Here is a 13,844-nt window from a genome sequence, read left to right as displayed (position 1 = left end):
TTTTATGACCACTGGATGGAATAGAGGCCTATTTATTACTTAATTTTTTTTTCGTAGATCACTCCTTTTTCTTAACTAGCTTCCATCTCTACTGTGCTAATTTACCTAATCATCACTGCAATTGTAAAATTTCTGTGTACTCTAGTTAGAAATGAACCCTTTTAGTTAGAAATGAACCCCTCAATAAAGAAAAGAAAATGTCTTCCGGTTTATGAAAAAGTAGGAATTATTTGTGAGTTACAATGTGGTGTTGAAAACATCAAAGCATGTAGAAAATTTTCTTTGTCATCTTCAACAGTATTGACATTATGAAGAAATAAAGCAAACATCAATTTTGAGATTTATAGATAAAAAGAGTCAGGCATATTATTAATTAGTAGTATATCTTTAATTATGAAAAAATAAATTGTTTAATATTAATTATGTTGTAATTTATATAGTTACTAATAAAAATACAAGATAATGTAATTACATATTTTTTTTAATCAACTTATTTAAAATTAAAAATTAAAAGATGGATTTTACTAATTATTGATAGCATAGTTACAAATTTTATTTTTCATGGGGTGCTCCATGTGTTTGTGTCTGAAACAGCCACCCATTCTTCCCCTAGTTACATCACTACTCTTCATGAATGTAATGAGTGATGGTTATAATGAGGGAATCTTTCTGGTCCTCTAATGCTGGTTATAACTGAGTTTAATTGTAATTATTTTGTAAAATTTCAATTGTATGTACTCAGATTTTTATAAATTCTATTAACTTTAAACTTTTTACAAAAAGAACATTGGGATATTTTTAATACATTACAGTTCAAAAATAGAAAAAAAATAATTAAACATATATTCAAATTTATTTTTCAAATGTTCATTTTCTTATTTTTAATTGATTTTTGTAAAGTATATCTGTGTTAAAATTGTTTTATGAGATTAATAGTTAACTGCACTTATTTAATCCAAATCTTATGCTATATTAGTTTGAATCAATAATACAATTTTCTGTGTGTGTATTGAATATAATTTTTGAATGTAATAATTATATTTTTTAATAGTTAGTTTTAATCAGTTCTATTAACTGAAGTATTATATATTTTTCTATGATAGAATTTTTTAATTTGAATATATTGTTAGCAGAGAGAGGAAGAATCAGAAGTTGTGAAAGAAATAGAGAAACCTATCGAACAAGAAAAACCATTGGATAGATCTCGTCCAATATCTAGCACACCTGTTCCTGGGACTCCTTGGTATTATATTTTTTTATATTTGAATTACATATTTTTTTTTTATTTTTGAAAATACTTAAATTTGCTTTCATTAAATATGTATTTAAATTTTTAAAATATTTTAGGTGTGTTGTGTGGACTGGTGACAACAGAGTTTTCTTTTTCAATCCAAGCACAAGGACATCGGTGTGGGAAAAGCCCGAAGAGTTGAAGATGCGCAATGATGTGGATAAAATGGTTCAAACACCACCTCAACAGCCAGATGTTAAAAGTAATAATTATTAAATAAAATTAGATTTTATAAATTTTCTTTATAATTAGTTTGGGTAACCATCTAGGACTATTCAGTTTTTAGCTATATTTAATTGCTTTTTGGATTCTATTATATTGAAAATTTACTAATATTTTGAAAATTTTTATTTTAAAATTATTTCTACATTTTTAACATACTTTAATAAAATACTATATATTAAAAACATGAAAATGTTGTATTGAACATCATGGTCACTCCATCATTCGTTTTATCTTTACGATGAATTTATTGTTTGTTTATTATGAATAATACTTTATATTGCTCTTTCCATCATCAGAGATGAAACAAACTTGTGATTACAAACTTAATATAAATAAGTGTTCTTATTTAAAGTACAAGGTGTATTTTGAAATTAAATTCTGAATGACCAAAAAAAAAAAAAGAAAATATTTTCAACATTCTTTTCTTGTGAACGTAGGCACCTCCAGAGTCAAAACACTTTTATTGTTGCTTTTTATCCTCTCATCAAAAAGTATGCTGCTAGACTTTTAACTTAAGCTGATATAGCTGCTATCATCTCTTTATTCTTATCAAATTATTGTACCACTAAAAATGTCTTTAAATGCAGAAACAGATAAAAGTTGGACAGTGTAAGATTTGAACTACAAGGTTAGTGTAAGAAAGTTTCCCATCAGAATTTCTCTAGCTACCAGTTCAAGCATTGTGTGTGACATTGTACTGAAAGAAATGCAATGTTTGGCCTCATCATTTTTGCTATTTATTTTGAATAGTCTTTTATAATTTTTTCAAGATTCTACAATATCTGTCATTTTATGTTGATGCTTCATGACAGTTATTCACTCAGCAAAACACTATCATTCAAAAACTTGATGACTGATCTTAACTCACAGCAGATAAAATTTTTATTTTTTGCCTATTATCTTATACAAATGCCTGATAAAAGTGGAAAATCTACAGTATCTGTCTTATATTTCTTTATTGCCTTTTAAGTTAGCAGTATACTGATGAAACTCAAGTCATCTGCACAGACTATATGTGCAATTGGGACTTATTTTTCAAATGCATCTGGTAATCTATTGATTTTACTAATGTTAATGATTTTATTAGAATAAAATGACTAATATTCAAAGATAGCTTAACATGTGCTGAATTGAATGTTAAAGAATTTATCAAATTAATACCCTGAGATAAACTCAACACTAAAATATAGTGGTACTTCATATTTCAAACACTTCAGAGTTCAGATGAAAAATTTGGCAGAAATTTGCTTTGAAGTTCAAATGGTGCTTCAAAGTGAAAAAAATGCACTTGAAGTATAAACACAATCTGTTGCATGCCCAAGTTGTCTCCTAATCTCGCACTACGTTGTAAGTTTTGATGTTTTTCAGTATATTTTTGGCATGTTTGGTTATATTTATTGTATGTTATTTGTTAGTTTTTAACAACTTCTTCCTGAAACTTTTCTTTGTTGACTACTTTTGGTTGCTCTATACATTTGTATCTTTTAGTTCAAAATTTCCTGAACAGTAAAACTTCTTAACTACATTTGACACATTCAAAGTTTAGGAGCATCTTTCCCCATACATGCTAAAGTCCAAAATTAAAACTGGAGTAGATAACTTGTAATAAAATGAATACCATATACAATTTTCCAGTAAGAGAGCTTGTGGAACAAATGTTTTTGGATTATTTTATAAAATTTGGGTTTTAAATTACATAATTTGAAATTCCAAATTGGAATGTTTCAAACATATTTATGTATACATAATTACAATATTTTAAAAAAATTTCATAAATAATGTCATTGAATATTTGAAACATTTCCATTTGAAAATTTGAATTATATAATTTGAAACCCGAAGCAGGTTTATAAAATAAACCAAAAATGTTTGTTTCACAAACTCTCTTACTGGAAAATTGTGTATGCTGTTCATTTTATTACAAATTTCCCCATACACATTATAAATTATTTTCCTCTGTTTGTTCAGCATTATGTCCTTTGAAACTGCATAATATACACGATATGCATTTTATTTGAAGACATCCTGACTTGACAAGTATTCAAACAAATGTGAAGTGTAAAGAAGCTTCTAAACAAACAATACAATCTTACATTAGGAATAGAGGGTCATCATTTCCCGTATCGGGATCAGAGCTCCCTGCACCACAAAGCATAACAGGGATGAATGAAACTTTAATACTTAGTATCAAGAACACAATGTAACATTAAACAACTTAGAAAATAAATAACAAACTACTGGGCAACTCGCCCAGGAAAAGATAATAACATTCGAGCGTTCTTGCTCTTATAAATCTTTCTGAAGAACTCTGACAATGCCTTGAAACAATGTTCATTCCTTATGAGCTGATAGAAGCCACAAGGCCAATTCAGCCCCTCCTCCAAGACAATGAGTTCCAGTTGTTTCCTGGTATACTGCCATTTTACACATTCAAACACAAGGTGATGTATATCTTTATCTGCCTGACCACACATACACTCAGTCTGCTCACTAAGGCTAAAACGCCTTTTATAAATCCCCAGGCCATCATGCCCAGAGAGATAAACCATGGTTTCCCGACCAAGCGTAAACCAGTTTAAGTGCATAAGCCTTTCTTCAATATTCGGAAGGAGTTCGTAGATTCTCCTACCTTTGGTGCTCTCTGTCCAGAGCTCTTGCCACCTCCGTATACTGTTCATTTTTAAACACCTCTTTCCCCAGCAAACGGGAATTATGTCAAAGACCACTTGGTCATTCTCCGCCGCTTCCTTGGCCAAACAATCGGCCCTCTCATTTCCATAAATTCCAATATGGGCATGAACCCATTTAAACTCAATGCGGTCAAGGACCCCATTGTCTTTCAAAAACTTTTTAATCGAATAAACTTGGTGATCACTTGATTTCTGACTTAGCAGTGCCTGAAGCACACTCATACTATCCATGAGAATGCAAACCTGCTCAGTCCTGTCATTTGCAACACACCATTCGATGGCCTTACTTATTGCCAACAACTCTGCCTGGTAACTCGAACAGTATTTTTCCAACCGGAACCTTTCATGATATATTTCGTTATTCCATTCATACACCACAAACGCGGCACCTGTTCCAGCTTCAGACTTAGACCCGTCTGTATATATTTCAGTAATGATCCTTAAATGTCTCGTCACACTAACCCTGAATAACGTTGCAGGGTGAGGCATATCCTTCATCGGAACCATCCTCTCATACTTCTCAATATTGAAATCTGTTCCCACTAGATTCGTATCATCGCGAACCTTCAACCAATAACGCTTAGCCCTTTCCTCAATTACCAGTTCTAAGGGGCTTTCACAGCCAAAACCATAAGACCCTCAGTCGAGGTAGTCCGATAACATCTAGTAAGCTTCAACAAAGCGGTCCTCTGGGCCTGCCTAAGATGCCTTTTCTGCATACAATTTTGGACTTTCTCACTCCAAACCGATGCCGCATAGGTCAGAATTGGAATAAACATGCAATCATAGACAGTACCCATTGCCTCAACATTCAGGCCCCAGATGCCATTAGCAACCTGGGCCAACTTGTTAAAAATAACATTACTTTTAACTTTCAAAGCTTTAATATGATCATTCCAACACAATCGCCTATCTATGACGACGCCCAAATACTTTAAATTCTTTACTACTTGTATCCTTTCATTATTCATCCTGAGTATCGGTTGCCTCCGATCCAGCGCACTCACAAAATCCCTAGCAAAAATCATTGCTTGAGTCTTAGTGGGATTGACATTAGGAATAATGTGTTAAATTTTACAACTGTATAATTAAATCATATATCTATGTTAACCTATCCCATGCTGAAATTTTTTTCTGTTGCGTGTTGCGCCATGTTGAATTTTTGTCGATGTTAAGCCTAACAAAAATTACGTTTTGAAAAAACAATCGTGGCTATTGTATTGCTTGAAATTATTTTTTTTATTTTGCACAGACAAAATAGATATGTTAATAAATGTAAAAACAAAAAAAATATATATTTTGGAAGTTAGTTTTAATATAAAAATTATAACTAGCGACATCTAGTTTCAAAAATGTTCCAACGATGAAACTAGATATCTCGGGTCCACCAGTCAAGATCATTAGGTCACGACCCGAGATATGTCGGGAATACCAGGGAATAGGTTAAGTAATGACAGCTGTTAAAAATATGCAAAAACTTTCTGCTCAACCCAATATAACCTTAACTTATTAACCATGGCATCCAAGAAGTGTGTGAAAGTGATGAAGCTGAAGAGGAAGGTTGTGATATTGATGATTGAGATGAAAAAGGAACTTATTGCAAATCATGAAAGTATGGCACATGTGCAGGTTTGTCTACCATGTTTAAGAAGTTGAGGGTATGCTACTAGTAAATGAAATTTTTATTTTATTATACAGTATTTTTATATTTTATTTATTGTTTTTGTGTTTAAATTTATCATTAGGACATTTAATTGTGTTATTTTTTTACCTTAAATTATGTAAATTTGCTGTTTTAAGTGTATAGAAATGGGTATTGTTTAGCAGATCCTAAACTATGGATTTATTCACTTTGCATTATTTCTAATGGGAAAAATTGATTCAAACTTTGAATGATTCAGAGTTCAAGTGACCTCTTGGAATGAATTAATTGAAGTATGAGGCCCCACTATAATGTATTTAAACTTAAAATATTTAGTGTAGTAATTGTGATAGCAATTATTAGTAACTTTTGTACTTCAAACTCATATGATTTAAAGTACTGAATATTTCTTTTCAAAAATATTCATTACTAGTTGTGCTCAGAATATCAACCATCCATGAGACGAGTAAGAGTATATTTTGATTATTGTTTACTACATGTTCTACGTGGTACGATCCAAAAGTTTGGGGAATGCAGTAATCTACGACAACAAAAGCATGTATTTGAAGTTACAGTGTATGAAATGGATTCTACCAAACCACCTCTACGTGTTCAGGTTAATTTCACCCATGTCATGTGATTAAACCGCGAGCGCTGCTGTTTTTTTCTGGAGATAGTTACCTTTGTCCTGCGACGTAATCAAAGTGGAGTTTCAAGAACAACCTCCAACATTAAATTTTGTCAGCATTTAGGTAAAACACCTACGGAGATTTTAAAATTGCTAAGAAAGGTGTACGGTGATTCTACGGTGAAAGGTCACGGTGAAGTCGAAATGTTGGAGGTTGTTCTTGAAACTCCACTTTGATTATGTCGCAGGACAAAGGTAACTATCTTCAGAAAAAAACAGCAGTGCTCGCTGTTTAATCACATGACATGGGTGAAATTAACCTGAACACGTAGAAATGGTTTGGTAGAATCCATTTCATATACTGTAACTTCAAATACATGCTTTTGTTGTCGTAGATTACTGCATTCTCCGAACTTTTGGATCGTACCACGTATAAACATATGTTGTATTGGGGTGATGTATAAGTTTGTGCTGTATCATTTCTTATTACTTCTTTCTGTGGAATTATCTGTGTTTATGCATTAAAGTATGTCATTTCATAGCATCATGTTCTTGTTATACTTAAATGTTGATGCTGAAAGAATGGATGCTATACAATCTCACTGACTCCAAAAAAAATTAGTGTGTTGCCATTTGTGCCGCTTTATTTTTCTAGTATTGCTTGTGATCATCAGCAGTTCTTGTTCTTCACTGTCACAGGCAGTGAGAACTAGTGCCTATAATATGACAGTGTAAAAAAATAGAGAGAGTGGCTGAACCTATAGACAGGCAACACACTGTCCTAAGCCTGATCTTCATCTATACTGAACAGTGTTTTGTATGGTGAAATATAGATGTAATTCACCACAAACTGCTTCATGATAATGCTAGGCTACATATAGCAAATCAGACTTGGTCCGTACAAATTTTCATGTTTCATTCCCCCTTGAATGCCTTGCAAGAGATCTCTTCCAACATTTGTACTGGAAATTTAGTGGATAACTTTTTAACAGATTAACTTGTGGTAGTTTTCAAGTGATGACTTGATTGCTTGCCTGAACATTGGAAGAATGCAATTAACAATGGAGGAGAGTACATAGTTGATTGAATTTCCTGTGTTTCATATTCACATTTGATCATTCATTGCCAAAGTCAATGCATCAATCCAATATTTTATGTATGAATTAACATTTCTAAAAGAAGTATAAAGGCATGAAATAACTTATTTTATATGTCAATATAATATATTAACATATAAAATAAGTTTTATAAGTTAAATGTTAGTAGTAAGAAAGTTAAATAAAGTTGGTTTTATAATAAGTTTTTTAATTTAGTTTCATATTTTTAGTAATATTTTAATGTTACAGTTAACTCTGAATAAGGTGTAGTCTCAGTTTATAGTCAATAGAGAATTCCTCTCAAAAATTACATTATCGATAGATAATGTAATTTTTGAGAGGAATTCTCTTTCATTAAAAAAATCTGTATTAAAAATGAGGAAAAATAATGACAGGAAATATGATTTGGGTTTATTATAACATTTTGAACAAGTGAATTACACATTACATAATAAATAATTAACATCTAATAGGAAATGCTGATAAAATTCTATTTATAAAGTAGGCAGTAATGAAATGAATACTGAGTACAGTACTTAATTTGGTGCTTGTTATTCAGTACTCACTATTATGATTAAAGATTAATGTTAAGAAAATGTTGAATATACAAATAATGTCTATCTGAAAATTAATGATATGATAAAACTAATTTAATCAAGGAAAATAATACATAGTAGGAATTCTTTATAAGTGATAATTTTAAAAAATTCTAATATGTAAAGATTACATTACATTTTACATACGTTAATTTATAAATATTATACCATAAACATAAGTTTAACATCTTTACATTCATAATAGACATTTAATAAAGATACTTGCTGTTCAAATTATACTTTCTCTCAATACTACATCAAATCAAAATTAATAATATTAAATCAGTATATCTTAATAATTTCTTCTGTCATATAAAATGCAAATACACAATTATGACACTAGTAAATGTGACTAACTAACAAAAAGTTGTTGATTTGAAAAGATTGGTTCTTTTCCATATTGGGAATAATGTTTTGGCAATTAGCTTACACCAGTGATTCTCAACCACTGTGCCGCGAGATTTTTGAAATGTGCCACCACTGCAAATACCCGTACATAAGTGACGTCAGACAAGTAGTTCAATAGGTTCTACCTTCCTAGGGCACATTTGGAAATTGTAACGGTCTTGCCGATAACTGGCGGTAGTTACCAAAGCGTTTAGACAATAACCAACCTCGTTTAAAAATCACTGTTATGACGTCCTGCGATACTTACCGACGTAACTGTGTGTGCCGACAAATTTTTAAATTATTAAAAGTGTACCGTGACGAAAAAAAGTTGAGAATCACTGGCTTACACTAACAAATGGCCAGTTAGCTTATAATTTTGCCAATGAATTCATTATTATTTCTTAAAATTTTTTTATTGACTATTCAGCCTAGATTTTATATATATTTACAAATATTACATCTTGCTTAATTTTGTTTATGTGTATTTTTAATAAAAACTTCAATTGAATATTAGCTAAATATTAATATAGTGTGTCCATAAACAATTGTCCTGATTACAATTTGTTACAAAATTTTTATTAGTATTGGTAGGCTAACAAAATTTTACCAAATTGTATGCTAATAATTAAAAGTTTTTATTCATATGCAAGAACTTTAATAAAGTTTCACTTGTGCATTATTTGTGGCATAAAGAATATCAAGTGTGGAATTCAAGAAGCACCCCTTATTATGCTTCTGATACCATTGTGTTTTTTGGTGAACACAGAAAAGTAAAAGCTATGTATGGGGATGAATGTGGGTGGATGGAGGAAGGAAAGTTACAGAGACAGGAAGATATGGAAATAATGCATTCCACTATGCATTTTAACAAAATTAACAGTTTATTAAATGAAATAGCTTTTCTACAAGAATGAGTTATTAATAGGAGAGTCTATATAGGATTGTGTGAAAGAGAGTTTACAAAATTGGATGTGTGTTGGTAAATACCTTTATTGGTAGAACCTCGATGGATGTCGGGATGTCGTGGATCGTCTCGACGAATGGGTGGAGAGGTTTCTGCCGAGTTGAGGAAAATAGGTTCCTAGGTGGGGCAGTTATCGGTCGAATGTCCAATAGGTATAAGCAGCTTCAGTCTGGCAAATGGCGGTGGAGCATGGCCGGAATACACTTGCATAAGGAGATGGATCGGCAAACTCTCTCTGTTGTCATTAGCCTTTGATCTTTTTATGTGGGGGGCATTGTAACACAGTGGGAGTTCCAATGCCCATTTTAGGTAAAGTTTGCTGTTGCTCCAATTTATGATTTTGTCATTAAGTTTCCAATGAGTAGTCATTTAGAAGTTGTCACATGTACGAAGTACTGTACATTCTTTTTGATCAAATAATTTGCATTAGCCTGTGTTCTTACACAAGACAATACTCAATATCTTATAATTCTAGATTCATTTTCTGATTTCGTGTTGAATTAAACAATTTTAAATGCTAATAAGTTTTAGTCTTACAGTTTTTTTATTTCATATAAAAAAATTTTCTTTTTAAGACAAACTGTCTCAGCATCAGACCTTTATTTTATTTTAATTGGAATGTATGTTGTCAGTATCTAAAGCAGTCATACATTATGATTGTATTAGAGAAATTTCTGATTGTAACAAGTGAAAGTTTTATAATGTTGTTTAATTTATGTTTTGGGACATGTTGTTTCTTATAATGTTAGATGACTGATGATGATATTTGCAATTACAGTAAATGACACCTACTGTATATTTTAAAAGAAATTAATGGACAATAGCAAAATTATACTTATATAATAGAAAGGAATTGATCAACAGGCTATTTTTGTGCCTATTCATGCAAGACAATGCATGAACATCTTTGTGAATTAGCTCTGTCCAAAGTGAAGTCTTTTAAAAATATCAATCATGATATTCACAAAAGTGGATGGAAATGAATATTGTCTTTAGTGAGTTATTCAAAAAGTAATATATAAAAATTATAAACTGATTTAGAATAAAAATCTGAATTTTCAATAAATTGATTTCTCAAATTTGAAAATAAATTCAAAGATCTTTATTCCTTTCATGAATGAATTTTTTAAAGTTAAGAAAAATGACTAGCATTTATACAAATATTTAGAGATTTTGTTCAGTATGAATGTGATTTAAAATTTTAATGACCATGCATTAAACTAGTTAAAGTCATATTCTGATCAAACTGAACATTTGACAGATTTGGGGTAGTAGTTAAAAATTAATAATGCAAATTTAGTAATTATAAAAATATTTTTTGAGATTTCAGTAACTTGCCTTTAGTTCTTTTAGTAATGAAATTTATATTTAAACTAAAAGAAGAGTTCTATTACATATTAGCGGTTTTAACTATTAATGTGTCATAATGTAATATAACAAATTATTTTCTTTAATATTGCAATATAATTTCATTTTATTTGTGAATTAAAGACACATTAAAATTTCAAAGTTTGTTGTAATTCAAACTTAAAATATATTTTGAGCTTGAATATGCAATTTACAAGTTGTAAATTTATTTCATTAACTTTCAAAAGAACTAGAACTGTTTATTATAATTATTAAACATTACTTCTGTAGACTATTTTACTGATATTTAGTGGTTGTTATGAATTTGAAAATAATTGATTTGCGTGAACCTTTAACTGCCGTGCAATACGAATTCTCACTTAGAAATCAAACGTTTTCTTAACCCCTTCCACGGTTAAAGGTTCACGTAAGTCGATTATTTTGGTTATACACCCACTGTGTGGATTGACTTTATATAATGTAAATGATTTTTTCACTGAAGTTTTACACTTCAGAAATTAATCTTTAAATGAATCTCCACATTAATTAAATTTATATGAACTTTAAAAAAATATAATATATTTTATATTGTGTAAAAAAATATTACTTGAAGTAAGAAGAATGTTGCAAATGCTTAAATTGAAGATTTTTATAAATTAAACTCTGAATCTGCTTTTTGAACCTGAAACATACATATATAATTTGAAAAATACTTCAGGATGTTTTGTACATTGCTGTGTGTTTTAAATAATAATAAATTTTTTGAAGAACTTTTGATGGAGTCAGTAATTATTATACAGTGGACTCACTTTATAGTGACCTGTTGAAAATGGACATCGTCAAATTTTTTAAATATTTTCTAATTCTGGCAGGAAGATGCTGATTATGTTATCTTATTTCATGTGGACATAAAAACATTCTTTGATAGTATATTTAGAGTAATTTTAAAAATTGATTAAAGTTAAAAAAGATATCAGTACAAATTTGTTTTTACTAAGTAAATAACAATCAAATAATGGTTACTATATTCTACAAATGTGCATGCACTTTATTATTAGAATTATCATGCCTTGAAAAAATTAACTGTTTTTCATGTTTATGTACAGTAATTTTTACAGGTATTATGGTACAGTTCATTCAGAAAATGTTTTTGCTGAATGAGTTTTTACTACTTGATACCAAATTTTCATATTTCGTTGATACATGGTGATATCAACGAGGTATCTTACTACTTGATACCCTAAACATTTATTGCTGTGTATCGTACATACTGTAATTTGACAATAGGTACTGTACATGGGACAAGTTATCAGTCATCTATTTGGAATGAATAGTTGAAAGGTTAGCTTTCTATTTATGTGTTGCAACTAGAGCAAAACTTTTGTAGCCATAATTGATTGTAATGAGAACTTCTATGAAAGTAGATAAGAGAATAGATTGTATTATAGAGTCATCCAACAGTAGTTTGTTTTAATTCCCATGTTTGTTGATTCAGTATATGCTGAAAGGTCTCCATAAAGAATTTAGACCATTTACAGTGTATATTTATAGTAAAATATACATTACACTTACGGCAAAAAGCTAGGATGTTTTGTAATGATTGTCATATCATGATGAGTTGCTAAATCAAAAAGGTCTCTTAAAAGTGAGTCTGCTGTATTTTTATTAATAATTTTATTATTATTAACAGCTAAAAATTATACTCATTTATATGGGTTTTTATTATACCTAATACATATCGTTTGTATTTAGTTATAAAAATTTAACACTTTTAAATTTATTATAACAGTGTTAATTACTATTTTTATTTCTTAATTATTAGTGGAAAAAAAAGATGAGGATGAACCACCAGCTAAGAAGAAGAGGTAAGTTAGTTAATACCACATAAATGAATAAATAAATAATTTTTTCAAGATTGTGAAATCTGAAGTTGAAACAAAACTTTATGGACACTTTCACTGATGTATTTATTATCAAATCTTCATTAAATATGAAAAATAATAAATGCTTTCACTTTATTATCCAAAATATTAGATTAACAGTTAAAATGATAAATTTGAAGGTTGAGCAAATTTTAAAATTTATTTAGAGTTTAAATTACAATATTATATAAATGAATATACAGTAGTGGCCACAGAAATTGCATCACCCATGACATATACTAAAAAATATTCAACAGATGTGTTCAACAGAATATTGCAAAGAAGATACATAGGCTATGTTCATAGTTTATGATAACATGTAGCAGGGAGAAGAAACCAAGAATAATAAACAAAAATAGGTCAATTTATTATATATAATGTTATATTGAGTTTAAGTAAATGTTATTTCACACTACAATTTCACAAAAATGAATACTATTGCAAAAACTTGCCATTCACAGTTATTGAAGCAAAGAAAAAGGTTCATGGCTTGAAAAAGTAGGCTTGAAAAACATAACTGATTATTATGTGAACAGTCAATTATTTCTTGTTGAATGAGATCCTAATACTTCATAGGACCACCTTGGACCTTAATAATAACTTTGCAATGCTCCAGCATAGTGAATGAGTTTTTCTGTATTTTCAGTATTCTGTATCAAGCTAATGATACCAAACTCTTTTCATATACTTCTGTACTTGCCCTTTATTTTTGTGTATCTAATATGCCAACAGTTCTGAATAGAATTGAATTACGACTGTTTCCTAATCAGCTTAAGCTTTTTATCTGGTCCTCTTATAGGAATTATTATTTTACCTAAATAACAAATTGTGTCAGTATAATTGACAATAATGCTAACAAGCTGTAGAGAAAGGATGCATTATACTTTACTGACTATATTTGCACAGTGTCATGGTGCAGAATTACCCTAGAAGATGCAAGATTTTGTGTCACAAAATTATTCCTTAATTACCTTTTATCTTTAGTCAGTGATGTATGCATCATTGTTGTTAATAACATCTTGCCATCTATAACTTCAAAAAACGAACCTGTT

At 29.8% G+C, this 13,844-nt stretch overlaps 1 protein-coding gene across 3 annotated transcripts in view; it reads left to right on the top strand.

Annotated features, from left to right (window-relative positions):
• Nucleotides 1–13,844, top strand: part of LOC136974407 (transcription elongation regulator 1-like) — a 157,231-nt gene that overhangs the window by 56,815 nt on the left and 86,572 nt on the right. For 2 of the 3 annotated variants that reach the window (XM_067269277.1, XM_067269275.1), the window contains 3 exons: nucleotides 1,131–1,243; nucleotides 1,348–1,493; nucleotides 12,693–12,735. In XM_067269277.1, coding sequence (XP_067125378.1) covers nucleotides 1,131–1,243; nucleotides 1,348–1,493; nucleotides 12,693–12,735 — 302 coding nt within the window. The remainder of the gene's footprint in view (nucleotides 1–1,130; nucleotides 1,244–1,347; nucleotides 1,494–12,692; nucleotides 12,736–13,844) is intronic. The other variant, XM_067269276.1, reaches the window with a different exon arrangement.

Source organism: Centruroides vittatus, unplaced genomic scaffold (assembly GCF_030686945.1).
Source record: "Centruroides vittatus isolate TY-2023 unplaced genomic scaffold, ASM3068694v2 contig_349, whole genome shotgun sequence".
Lineage (NCBI taxonomy): Eukaryota > Metazoa > Arthropoda > Arachnida > Scorpiones > Buthidae > Centruroides > Centruroides vittatus.
The sequence above is the reverse complement of the archived record's forward strand: the minus strand, read 5'-3'. Positions and strand labels throughout refer to the sequence as shown.